The sequence below is a fragment of the Pogona vitticeps genome, chromosome 5, assembly GCF_051106095.1.
Source record: "Pogona vitticeps strain Pit_001003342236 chromosome 5, PviZW2.1, whole genome shotgun sequence".
Taxonomy (NCBI): domain Eukaryota; kingdom Metazoa; phylum Chordata; class Lepidosauria; order Squamata; family Agamidae; genus Pogona; species Pogona vitticeps.
In genome coordinates, this window is record NC_135787.1 from 192,915,044 (window position 1) to 192,927,993 (window position 12,950).

Below are 12,950 nucleotides of genomic sequence, written 5' to 3' on the forward strand. Positions count from 1 at the left end.
CTCTAAAATAACACAGGAAAGCACTATATACTGTACAAACCCAGTGTTATCATCATCTTTTGGAGGAATTTTGGTTAATTCTTTTTTAGTCAGCAGAGGGTAAAGTACAAAAACACACACAGCTACAGCACAGGGGAAACATGAAGGAGAATAGCTAAAAAATCCCAGCTTCCACCCAGCCCTTTTGTTTTCACTGTGAAACTATCTCTTTGCATATAAAAATCCACTCAATAAGTAGGGGAGAAAACATATTTATTTACATTTGATCTTTAGTTACCAGCAGAAGACCAATAGGATAAAAACATGGTGGTGGATCTCTCAGTCATCTGGAAGAGGGAGAAATCCATGCAGCCACGTGGTCTGAAGGTCAGGAAGCAGAGAGAAAGAGTCTGCCCTGGTCAAAATTCAGAGAGGGAGAGAGAGAGAAGCAAAACAACTGGAAGCAAAATAGACAGGAAGAGTGAGTGGGGGCTTGTCCCAAGCCCAGGGGGGAAAAGGTCTTTGCTAATTGGTTAATGGCAGAAGACAGGAACCTTAGTTTGTGGGAGGGGGAACCCTCCTCCCATTGAAACTCAGCACCAGGCTGCATGCAAGATTGCTCATCTCTCCAACATCCTCCTCCTCCTCATTTCCTGTGTGAATGCATTTTGAATGTCAGCCATCTCTTGACTCAGTTAAAGCAGTGTAAAGGATAAGATTCTGCTAATGAATCATAATATACTTATCCAAAAGCTTTGATTGCCCTGATTTCATTAGTGTGGCTAATCCATTTTTAAAAAATCCTTTATTGTGTCTTTCTGTTCTCTTCAACAAAGATAGGCCCAATGTGGCTTGCAGATTTTTTTTTAAAGAGAGTAAACAGTAATTAATTTTGATCCACAAAAGCTGATGCCGAAACAGATCCATTAGTGTTTCAGATGCCACAACATATGTATCCTTGTTTTCCCTCCCTGTCTATCCCCTTTCCTCCTTCCCTTCCCACCTTTAAATTTTTTTTCAGCGTTAGCAACGCATCATGATCAGCCACAGTATGCCAGCACCGAAAGTGTTGGAAAACTCCAGGTCCTTTTTCCTTGATGGCTGCAGAGGCATAGACACATCCACCTTGTGGAGAAGGCGTGAAAGGCTGGCCATCGAGCGAGCTGTCAGTTGTGTTTTGACAGGACCCTTGGGTTCCAAGGAAAGCTTTTTGCCACTTCCAAGTTTGTCGCCTGGATGTGGGAGAATTTTGATTGGGGCTGGCATACAGCTTCTTGGGAAGCGACTGGTCACACTCTTGACGTTAATCGGTTCTTGGAGCTTATAAAGGATGAATCTTGCAAGCCAGCATCACTCTTTCCGTCTTATTTATAGAAGCCATTGTCTCATGTTGAATGACTAATGCCGCTCAGCTGAATCAAGTTATTTCATTCTGGGAGATTTATAGACCATCTTGTCCTCAAGGGTGCATGTATACGCTAGTTCATCATGCTCTCAGTTCATCGGCTTGGCGCAGAGGGTTTCATAGACAGTTGCACGTTATATAGTCATCATGGGATAAGAACGCCTAATTTCACCATAACCAGTTATTCATTTGCCCGCGTTCCTCACTCAAATTATGTCTCTTTCACTCACACCCACTCTTGAAAGAAAAAAAAGTAGCAGGGCGAGCGACACTGACAATTCTGTAGAGTGTGACAACCTGTCAGTCATCTAGAATAGTAAATAAAGGTGTGTGAGTGAAACATACTGGAATTTCTTTTTCATCTGTGTATGATTGCTTTTTTTTTTCTTTTTCTTTTTTTTAACTGTCTCGCTCCAACATACCCATGTTTCTCAGAGCCTTGCAGCTTGGTAACTATCTGGACAACAAATAAGTAAAATAATTGTACAGGAGGTAGATACTGCACATTGGTAGACCCAACAGCATGAATTTGACCCAGCTCCGGGAGGCAGTGGAAGACAGGAGGGCCTGGCGTGCTCTGGTCCATGGGGACACGACTTAACGACTAAGCAACAACAGACCCTATTTCCTTATTTATCTGCAGCAGTTGCTAAATTTGTTGCCGCTATTCAGTCCTCCAAGATGATCAAGCCAGCTTATTTTAATTAAATATTTTTGTTTTTTGCTGCTGTGGAGCTTTTTATGAGCTTCTGAGGGAGGGAAGGGGGAGGGGAGGAGGAACCTACTTCTCCCACACACACACACACACCTCCTGCAGGAAAGCTCCAAGCCATTTTGGTGGCTGGTATAATTTCTGCAAATTATATAAATCATGATAGCCCTGTCCCCTACACTTGTCCTACTATTGCATGGATTTTTGATCATTAGAAGCATCTGATACCTGGATTGCATCTTTGTGATCAATCGGCTGATCTTTCTCGTCTTATGATATATATGGGATTTGTTTCTCAACGGAAGAGTTTTGTACAGGAACATTTAGCCTTGATGAACAAGAGCTTGCTTCATTCTTCCAAGGGAGGTGAGAAATTCCAAGGTTTTAATGAACTCCTGGTGGGTTTCTTGATCTGCAGAACCAGCCTGTCCCTGGAGACAAGAGGTGTGAAGGCTCCTTCTCCTGCCACTTCCCCGAAGTTCCCGCTGCTGGCTGCTGGCCTGTCAATAGAGTCATCCTCTTGGGTGACACTCTCTATGGACTTGACTGGCATCGGACCTTCTTGGAACTTGGTGGGAGGAGAGCTGTGGGGCTTCTCTTCTGGCACCAACCCAATAGCCAGTTTTGGGACCATGTCTGTGGACTGTTTCCCAGCTGGCCTTCAATTCCGGGGCAGTGGCAGCACCTTCTGGGCCTCACATGCCTCCGGGTCTATGGCATCTGTCCAACAGTCCTCTTCTCCTGCCTCCCGCTCCTTCTTAAGTCTGAGTCCTGCCAAGGCCATCTCTGTAGCTTCAAGGGCTTTGTCTGCCCCACCTCTGCCCCAGCCCACAGGTGAGCTGTGCGTAAGGAATCCAGCCGGCTCAGTTCTCTGAGAGGTGGGGAGGCCACTCTCGTGGCCAAGGGGACCCTCGCTGGTCCCACAAAAGAGACATAAACCAGTGCTTTGGAGAGACTTTTAAAAAACCCAAAGGAGAGATGACACTAAGAGATGGAAACACCTTGCTACCCTATAAGAGGTATTAAAAGCCCCATGAAATGTAGGAAATTCTACTTTCAATAATGAATCCCTCTATTTTTGGATACTGTATTGTTAGCTTCCCCGCGCAGTTGGCATATCTCATTAAACCTCTAATTGCATGCAGAAAATGCTTCTGGAGCAGTCCATTAAAAACACTTAATAAAAACTGGAAGGAAAAATATTAATATTGACTCTGAGAAGATGATTTTTCCCTCTAGGTTCCTGGTGTCATTTCTATACAGTAGATACTTCTGATATGAACATATACATCATGGTATTATCAGGCACTATAAAAGCCTAGCTTTGTAGCTGGAAGTTAATATTAAGAAGAGATAAATTAACATAAAGTTCATTATTTGCAGTGGGTTATTATTAAATTAACAACAAATAGACCATTTGTTATTCTTGTTACATCTTTCCTCTCCCCTCCATCAGCCTGGAAAACAATATATGTAAGAGCATGTTGGATGCTATTGAGGGCTCCAGGCATAGCAAGAGATGAGATACAAATAGTAGGGCTTAGAATTCACTTAGGCTGTGGAAGTTTTGGTGGCTGATCACTAGGAACTGTGCTGGCATCTTTGATGGTCTTGTTTTAGTTTAGATCTTCTCACATGGTTTTGGTGATTAGGGGTTATTTCACTTTCAGGCTTTTGTACTTTAGACCAGTGGTTCTTAACCTTTGTTACTCAGGTGTTTTTGAACTGCAACTCCCAGAAACCCCAGCCAGCAGAGCTGATGGTGAAGGCTTCTGGGAGTTGCAGTCCAAAAACATCTGAGTAACAAAGGTTAAGAACCAGTGCTTTAGACTGATCATGAGAAGAGCAGAGTCTTCGGAAAATAAAGTAGTTCTGGAGAAAGTGGAAAGCAGTAGGAAAAGAGGAAGACCTAACATAAAATAGGTTGGTTCAATTAAAGAAGCCACAGCTTTTGGTTTACAAGACCTGAGTGTTGCTGTTAATGATAGATCATTAATGAGTAAAGATGGACACTTGCTGCGCTTCGGGGCAGTTCAGCGGATCAGGCCCACAGGTATCACACAGGTGCCCCGGATTCTGTGCGCCAACTTGTCCCATGAGTGTGTTTGTGTGTGTATGTATGTATGTATGTATGTATGCATGCATGCATGCATGCTTTTATTTGGTTTTTTAATCTCCCATCAACAATAACATAATAACAGGGAGCTCAACAACATCCATTAAAATATAAAAGGTACAAGCCAAATTACAATAGAAATACACAATAGATTGAACATAATAAATTAGATAAAGTGGGAAGCATGGCGGTAGGTTAGGTGTTAAGTTATTGGAGGCACTTTTGCAGCAAGGTTTTTTTTTAGATCCGAGATGGCCTGTCTAAATAACCAGGTTTTTAATAGTTTTTTAAAGGTTCCCAGTGTAGGGGCCAGGCAAATTTTGGGCAGGAGACTGTTCCATAATTGCGGAGCTACCGCCAAGAAGACCTGATTTCTGGTGGTCATTTTCCGAGCCTCTCTCTTGAGGTCAGAACTCTCAACCGCCCTGCCTGAGATGATCTTACAGGACAGACAGACCTGGTCGGAAGGAGGCGCTCAGCCAGATATCGAGGTCCCAAACCATTTAAGGCCTTATAGGTTAGCACCATCACCTTGAAGTGGGTACGGAAGCGAACAGGTAACCAGTGCAAAGCGGCCAAGGTGGGGGAAATGTGTTGGTGTTTCCTAACCCCGCTCAACAATCTGGCCGCCGAGTTCTGGACCCGTTGAAGACCTCCGTTGGAAGTCTCCAACCACAGGTTGGAAGTTCCTTGATTGTAGCTGGCAGCAGCAACAATCGATGGCCTTGGCAGGTATTCATTTTACTTTGTATATATTTCAGTTTGTATCTCCCATGTGAATGGATATATTCACAGTGGCTCCACAGCCAAGAGTGGATACTCACCTGCCACATACGCTCCTCCCTCCCATCACAGCTTCCAAGTGGATCCTGCAAGTGGATTAGAAGGACTGATAACATCCCCAATCTTGGTCAAGTCAGACCATGCATTGTTGCCCTTGGGAACAGGATGGGAGATAAAGATTTGTCTTGGTTCCTGCTTTGGGGGCTTAAATGCTGCACAAATGAAACAGTGAAAGCTGTTGAGGTGGGTTTTTTTCCCCCTGTGATCTCAGCTGTTGGACAAGTGAGGAACATTGAAAAGAAAAATGAAAATGAAACCGGAACAGAACAGAAAAAAATGATTAAGGCGGTTGTACAAACCCCTGCGGTTGATGCCCTGTCATAGTATTCTTTTTTTTTGTTGTTGCTTCTGTTGGGTTCAATATCTGGATTTTTATCCAAACTGTTTGCTAAGCTCTGGAAGATAGCTCCTTTAGAGCACTGGTTCTTAACCTTGGGTTACTCAGGAGTTTTGGACTGCAACTCCCAGAAGCTTTCACCACCAGCTGTCCTGACTGGGGTTTCTGGGAGTTGCAGTTCAAAAGCATCCAAGTAACAAAGGTTAAGAACCACTGCTTTAGAGCAGTGGTTCCCCAGCCTTGGGCCTCCAGAAGTTCTTGGACTTCAACTCCCAGAAATCCTGGCCAGCAGAGGTGGTGGTGAAGGCTTCTGGGAGTTGTAGTCCAAGAATCTCTAGAGGCCCAAAGTTGGGGACCACAGCTTTAGAGAATCAGGGAGCTCTTTTGATTTCCAGTGGTAAGAGAGTGGGGTTCTTTGTCCTGCAACTCAGGCTGGCCTTCCTGACTTCCCCGCATTCTTTCCCGAGAGGAGAGGAATGGGATTGTGATGATTTGAGATGATTTTTCATCAACAGGGCTATCATCCAGGACTCTGTGAAGTACCTTAAAACCTATGTGCCAGCTCTGATGGCTTGCAACCTGCAGTTTAAGTGGTGGAGCCTGTCTTGCCATATGGAAAATATTGATGCTCTGGGGTTAGTTCTGGAATAGATTTGCTGGCCCTGAAATAGTAAAAAAAAAACACCTTCTCTGCGTGTACAAAAGGCATGTGTGCTTGTGTTTTATTTGACGATGCCGTACTTGATGTACAATGTGAAAAAGGACATCTCAGGAGCAGATGCATTACATGGGTTGCTGCTTGCCTGCTTTTGCTTTTTAGCATCCCTGGGAGCGCTTGCCCCCTAGCGGTTATACTCTCAAGGCAGAAGGACACCAGGCAGCATCTCCAGCCCAAGCAATCAGAGGAAGAGCGAGAAAATTCTCATCGGCTGTCGTGATGCGTCTCCTGCTGTATTTTTGTGTTTACAAAGGTGCCGCCTGGTTTTGTGGGTGACTTAATTGCATTTTGTTTCTCACGAGCGGCACGTCTTTATCGCCCCAATAACAAAATAAGAGAGTTTGGTCATTAATTGTACCTTTGCTGGAAGCAATCAACACAAAAATTAGAAAAAGGACAGTCGTGATAATTAGACGAACGCTGCAGCTTATGAGTTTTCAATAATTGCTTTAACTTCGCTTCTTCCCACACCTCCACCCACATCTTGAGAAAAATAGGGCCTGATTGAAGCAATGGATAAATGTTTGGCTGATGACATATTGACATGTACACAAAGCCAAGCTGGAAGTAAAATTAGCCTCTTTGAGCAGGGTTTGCACAGGATGACAGAGGAACAAGCGTCTTGATTTTGACTGTGCCATCTTGCAGCTGGCCTGGGCTCCACTACCTGCTTGGCCACTTCTCTGACAAATGGCTTTCAAACTTTTCAGCCTTCAGGGACTCATCGCCTCGTGTCTGCCACACAATCCCTGCAGGTTGCACAAGATTCTGAGCGTGTCCCACCTTGCACTGTCAACGCTGTTATGTTTTGTCACGTAAGAAGCGAGAGTGCGTTCTCTATTGTCTTCTGCAACAAACCATGACCCCAAACACACATAAAATGTAATGTGTGACAAAATAAATCCAAAATGAAGCAATTCAACATAAGGTGTCAGCTTCAGTCACAAGTGTAGCATGGATCATCTTCCCAACTTTAAGTTCCCTGATGTTCTTGGACTACAACTCCCAGAAATCCTGGCCAGCACAGCTAGTGGTGAAGGCTTCTGGGAGTTGTAGTCCAAGAACATTTGGGAACCCAAGATTGGGAACCATTAATCTAGCTTCCATAGCAAGAGGAATGAAACTCTTAATGGGGAACACCCATCTGTTTAGACCCCATGGACAAACATAATTCCAGCTTGATGCTAACACCAGGGTTCAACTGCTCAGTCCAGATTTCCTCTTTGCTGTTCCAAAATTTGATTCGGTTTCCAGGACAGAAATTTGTACTGAGGCTGCTCTGCCAGCATGTTTATCTGCCACTTGTGTAGGGCTCCTGGCCTTGATTATGTTTGGTTATGCTGGGCGTATGCCAAATGTTCCTCCTAGAAAATTCCTCTAGAACAGTAGTGTCCAACTTTGGGTAACCTGGGTGTTCTTGAACTGCATTTCCCAGAAATCCTGGCCAGCACAGCTGGTGGTGAAGCCTTCTGGGAATTGTGGTCCAAGAACACCTGAGGCAAGACATTAAGGCCATAGCCTCCTCACTCTTATTTCCTGAAGGCAGCCTTCAGTCATCGTGATTCTTAGCCAGTGATAGCCATGACCTACCTGAATTTGTCCAGGTAAAGGAAAAGGTTCCCCTTGACAATGAGTCCAGTCGTGTCCGACTCTAGGGCGTGGTGCTCATCCCCGTCTCCAAGCCGTAGAGCCAGCGTTTGTCTGAAGACAGTTTCCGTGGTCACGTGGCCAGCGCGACTAGACATGGAATGCCGTGACCTTCCCACCGAGGTGGTACCTATTTATCGACTTGCATGTTTACATGCTTTCGAACGGCTAGGTTGGCAGGAGCTGGGACAAACGACGGGAGCTCACTCCGTTGTGTGGATTCGATCTTATGACGGCTGGTCTTCTGACCTTGCAGCACAGAGGCTTGTGCAGTTTAACCCGCAGCGCCACCACGTCCCTCTTGAATCTGTCTAATTCCACTTTAAAATCATTAAGCTTTTCCCCCAATGGTGCTTGTTACTACACACTGCTTTGCTCCTTTTTATTCCCTAGATCTTGGTAGATCACAGTCCTTCCTGTATCTGCTCTCTCTTACTATTACCCTCCTTTTTGTTGACTGTCCTCTGTCTGGGGCTGCTGAGGCTGCTTTCTCCACCTGCTTAACAGACCTGCCCTTTCCTTAACTATGGGTGCATTTTTTCAGTGCCCTGAGAGACGCTGCCGTGATGAAGTCTATTTTAGAAGGATGATAGTGGTTTTTGCACTAAAGCGGTGTACTGCTAAATTGCACTACTACTCAATAAGTAAATAAATAAAGTAATAGAAAGAACAGGAGACCAAACTAAAGGGCAATTCATCATCTTGAAGGTAGTAGAGCACAGGCCAGGGGAAATCCAAATCAGGGAACAAAAGGGTGATATGTGTGAGCCAATGTCAGGAGACAGCATACATCGCAGTCTACATGAGAGAGGGCTGTAAACCCTCCCCGGCCAGAGGAGCAGGATTTGAGACGATTCCCAAGAAATCCGGGGTTTACTTGCAAGAAATCAGGTTTATTGGACAGCTTACAGCACACAGGTGTACCCAGTGGATTGGAACAGACAACACTAAAATTATTTAGATGCTGCCTATGAGAATAAAGGCAACATCTAAAAAATTTAAATAAATAAACAAGGTACAGATCTCTGGGAAGTTGTGGGGGGGTCAGTTCAAGTGGTCTGCCCCCATCCATGTCCATGGCAAATACTCAGCTCATCTAATCAGTGCCCAGACCTGATTATATGGGGGGAAATATATATCCACCCTCCTCTTGGTGCAGTGGTTAAATTGCAGCACTGAAGCCAAAACTCTGCTCATGACCCAGATTCAATCCCAGGTAGCCAGCTCAAGGTTCATATAGCCTGCCATCCTTCTGAGGTCAGTAAACGGACTACCCAGCTTGCTGTGGGCAGGATCAGTGTGTAACTTGTCTAATAAAATTATAAACTGCCCAGCTGTTTAAGCACAAAGGGGCAGTATATAAGCAGCACACTTTGCTTTTAGTGTGGACTGCGTCATTGAACCTTGCATTTAAGCGAAACGTGCTGTTTCGAACTGAACTGAACAAGAAGCAATGGCCGTCTCTAATCTGGCCATAGCTGGTTCCATCCACTACTAGGGCAGAATTTCATTTTTTCCCTGTCCTTATGCGCCAACATTGCTGAAGATTGTCTAGCTCAGAACATATAATTCGTGTGTGTGCTCGTACAGAGAAAAGCCATGTTTCCATTACCGCACATGCTTTATACTTCTCTGTGGAAATTGACCCGTCACTCCAGGGTTCACAGAAAGGGGCTTGTATTCCCAAATCTCATTTTCCAGGCAGGGAACATTGCAAGCACAACACAAAGCTGCTAGCCGAGGGACTGATAGTGGAGCTAATTCAAAAGAAGTGTGTGGGTCCTTTTCATTTTCTCTCCAATATTTCAAAACCATTGCGTTGGGGCGGGGGGGGGTTGCGAAGCGTTGCACGCGGGGGGTGGGGGGGGTGGACAACCAAGCTGCCTTTCTTCTTTATTATCCCTCCCTGAGCGACAGCCGCAGATTTTGTACTGACTGTGTTTCAGGCTATGAAATGGAACGTGTCGCTCTAAGAGTAGATCTTTGCTAACTGTTATTTGCTTTAAAAGGAAGAGATTTGTAATATCTGTATTTATAACGATTTCTCACATTCCCCCCCCCCCTTCCGAGTTCTTCAGCTTCTGTGTGGGAAGTGTCAGAATATATTTGAAAATATGAGGGGGGAATGTTGTGCAGAAGGGGCTGGGATGGTCAAGACTTTATTATTGAATTTTATCGCTAATACAGTCTTGCTCCAGTTTTGAAATGGAGAAATCATTCCCATCTTGAACTCATTGGGGCCCAGCTTCTGTGGCTAAATGGACACGCATTGCCTACAGAAGGCCCAGCTTCTGTCCATAGCATCTTGAGGTCAAAAGGATTTCAGCTTGGGCTGGAGACGGCCTCTGTCTGTCAGAGACCGTACAGGGCTGTTCTTGTTCAGAGAAGCAGCCGCCCCCCGGGAAGCGGATGGGCTAGGAAGGTTGCGCTGCTTCCCACGTCATAAAAGAGCTGCAGCAAAATTCTGCACCATGGAGACGAAGGGTGCAGCCTGCCATGATGAGCTTGCTTCTAATGAGAAAACTTGGAAGTCCGAAGACAGCAACTTCATGGATTTGTTAATGCCAGTGTTGACATCATTTCTACTAAAGAACTGGGAGACGAGGCCCCCTGGACACCTTAGAGATTGGTTGAGAAGGTTGTGTTGTAATCTATGAAGCCTGCTGGCTTGTTGAGATAGAGAGAGAGAGTTCGAGGGAGGGAGGGAGGGAGAGCATATATGACTGGATATAAAAGAAACTGTACTGGATCAAGTCCAGCATGCTGTTCAGCCAGTAACCAGTTGGGTGACCATGTAAAGTACACTGACTCTCTTGCGCCTTCTTCCAACTGGGCTCAGAGCTCTGTTATCTCTAATACTGATGTTGTTGTTGTGATTTGTAGTCTCACAGAGAGCCTTGCCATTCATAATTTAGTCCGGTTCCTCTTTAAATCCCGTTGCTGGTGAGGAATTCTGTAGTTCAACAACGCGTTGTATGAAGGAGTGCTTCTTTTTTTGTCCCTTCTGATTTTCCAACTCTTCAGCTGCGTTGGATGGAGAACTCTGGAGTCTAATGTTATGAGAGGAGGAGAAAACCTTTTCCGCTCCATCCACATTTTGCATACTGTACATTATATTATGCACTTCTATGCTCTTTCCTTTTTTCCTGGACTGCCTCGCAGTGTAAATCTTTGGTCTATATGGACGGGGTATAAATCTAAATAAATAAATAAATAAATAAATAAATAAATAAATAAATAAATAAATAAATAAATAAATAAATAAATAAATAAATAAATAAATAAATAAATAAATAAATAAATAAATAAATAAATAAATAAATATTCACCTTGTTTTTCATAGCTAAACAGACCCAAATATTGCAACCTTTCCTTATAAAAGAATGGCCCCAGTCCCTTGACCCCCTTTCCTCTGGCTTCTCCCACTCTGCAGTATCTTTTTTTGAGGCCCAGTGCCCACACCAATAACTGTTTCTCCCAAGAGCAGCTGCACTACAGATTGGTGAAAAAGCATCGTGATATCGGCAGCTTTATTTTCTCGTCCCCTTTCAAGGGGGATTTCTATTGATCTCCAGTGCAGCAAATGCCTTTTTTCAGAGCAGCCACACGTTGACTTGACGTTTTCATTGAGCCACTGACCATAACCCTGGGATCCTTTCTCGTATCACTCACTGCTGGCTCAGCATGTGCCACTTGAATGCCCATTCTCCCATTTGGGGTAAATTCTTTTAGAGTTCTCTGCTTTTCTTTTCCCCTTTAATCATCCTAAATAATCGGGCAACTTCAGCAAACTTGGCTATGTATTCTCCAAGGTTTTCACGGCCGGGATCTGATGGTTGTTGTGGGTTTTTCGGGCTCTTTGGCCGTGTTCTGAAGGTTGTTCTTCCTGATGCTTCGCCAGTCTCTGTGACCGGCATCTTCAGAGGACTGGAGTAGGAACTCTGTCCGTGCTCTGTTTCTTAATAAATACTCTGATGGGTATTAAGGTAGCCAAACTTGGCTACCTTAATAAAAAAGTAAAGGTTCCCCTTGACATTTTTTTGTCCAGTCATGTCCGACTCTAGGGAGTACCCATCCCTAATTTCAGATCCTATAGGAGCACGTTGCAGAGAACCAGAACAATGGGAGATCTTAGTGTTTATAGTTCACATATTGGTTTTTGCCTTAACAAACAAACAAACAAATAACACTTCTCACCTGGTTGCTCACTTCCTAGTATGACGAGCAAGCATAGCTTTGTTTGAGATGTGCTTCTTATATATCCATCCGTGTTGAAAGAAAAAAAGATCACCAGTCTCTTACATCCCTGATTGTCATCCAGAGTAATCTGTGATGATATAAACAGTCCATCTTGTCTGTACCTTGATTTACGTTGTGCTGTTGCTCTCTCTTACGTAGCCATGCCTCATGTTTATTTGTTTATTATTAATATATTTCAAATATTTCTATCTTGCCGTTCTCCTTGAAAAGGACTCCAGACAACTTACATCATTAAAAGACAATATTTAAAAGTGAAAAACAGTAAGTGTACAACTATTCAAAAAGAACCGAGCAAATAACACATTAAAATGGTAAATAAAATCAACACCAAAAACACATTCAAGGCCATTAGGCGCAACTCTCCATTTAAAAATCCCACTCAGGCAGCCAGTCACTGAGGGAAAGCTTGCCTGAAGAGAAAAGTCTTCACCTGCCTGCAGAAGGGCAGCAAAGATGGGGCCACCCTGGCCTCCTGTGGGAGGGAGTTCCACAGTCTGGGAGCAGCCACAGAGGAGGCCCTCTCCTGGGTCCCCACCAAGCACACCTGTGAAGGTGGCAGGACTAAGAGAATGTCTTTTCCTGGTGATCTTAACACCCGGGCAGGCTCATAAAGGGAGACAGTCCTTCGGATAGCTTGGACCTCAGCTGTTTGAAGGTTCTTGAGCCCAGAAAAGGATCAGCAGCCAGTGGAGCTGCTGTAATGGGGCAGTTGTGAAATTAAGCTGGTGGGAATAACTACTAGGATTCTAGCAGAGAAAAATTTAAAATATATACATAAATCCCGAGATGTAGTTTTCCACCTAGTGTTGAAATAGTTCATCTGTTCGCAATGACGATTCACAACTCCCGTTTTTGACTGGGAATTTTAAAATGTCAGGTTGGAATATTTGCTCTGGCTGCCTGCATTTCAGCCTTTGGAGTAGTTTGAGGACT

General features: G+C 44.3%; 1 protein-coding gene across 2 annotated transcripts in view; it reads left to right on the plus strand.

Annotated features, from left to right (window-relative positions):
• The window catches only part of EXOC4 (exocyst complex component 4), a 432,390-nt gene that overhangs the window by 302,735 nt on the left and 116,705 nt on the right, over positions 1 to 12,950 (plus strand). Inside the window, exon 11 of one of the 2 annotated variants that reach the window (XM_073002481.2) lies at positions 1,001 to 1,743. The exons of the other annotated variant lie outside the window; for it this stretch is intronic. Coding sequence (XP_072858582.1) covers positions 1,001 to 1,019 — 19 coding nt within the window. The 3' untranslated portion in view covers positions 1,020 to 1,743. Of the gene's footprint in view, positions 1 to 1,000; positions 1,744 to 12,950 lie in introns of those variants that run through there. 2 annotated transcript variants of the gene reach the window in all.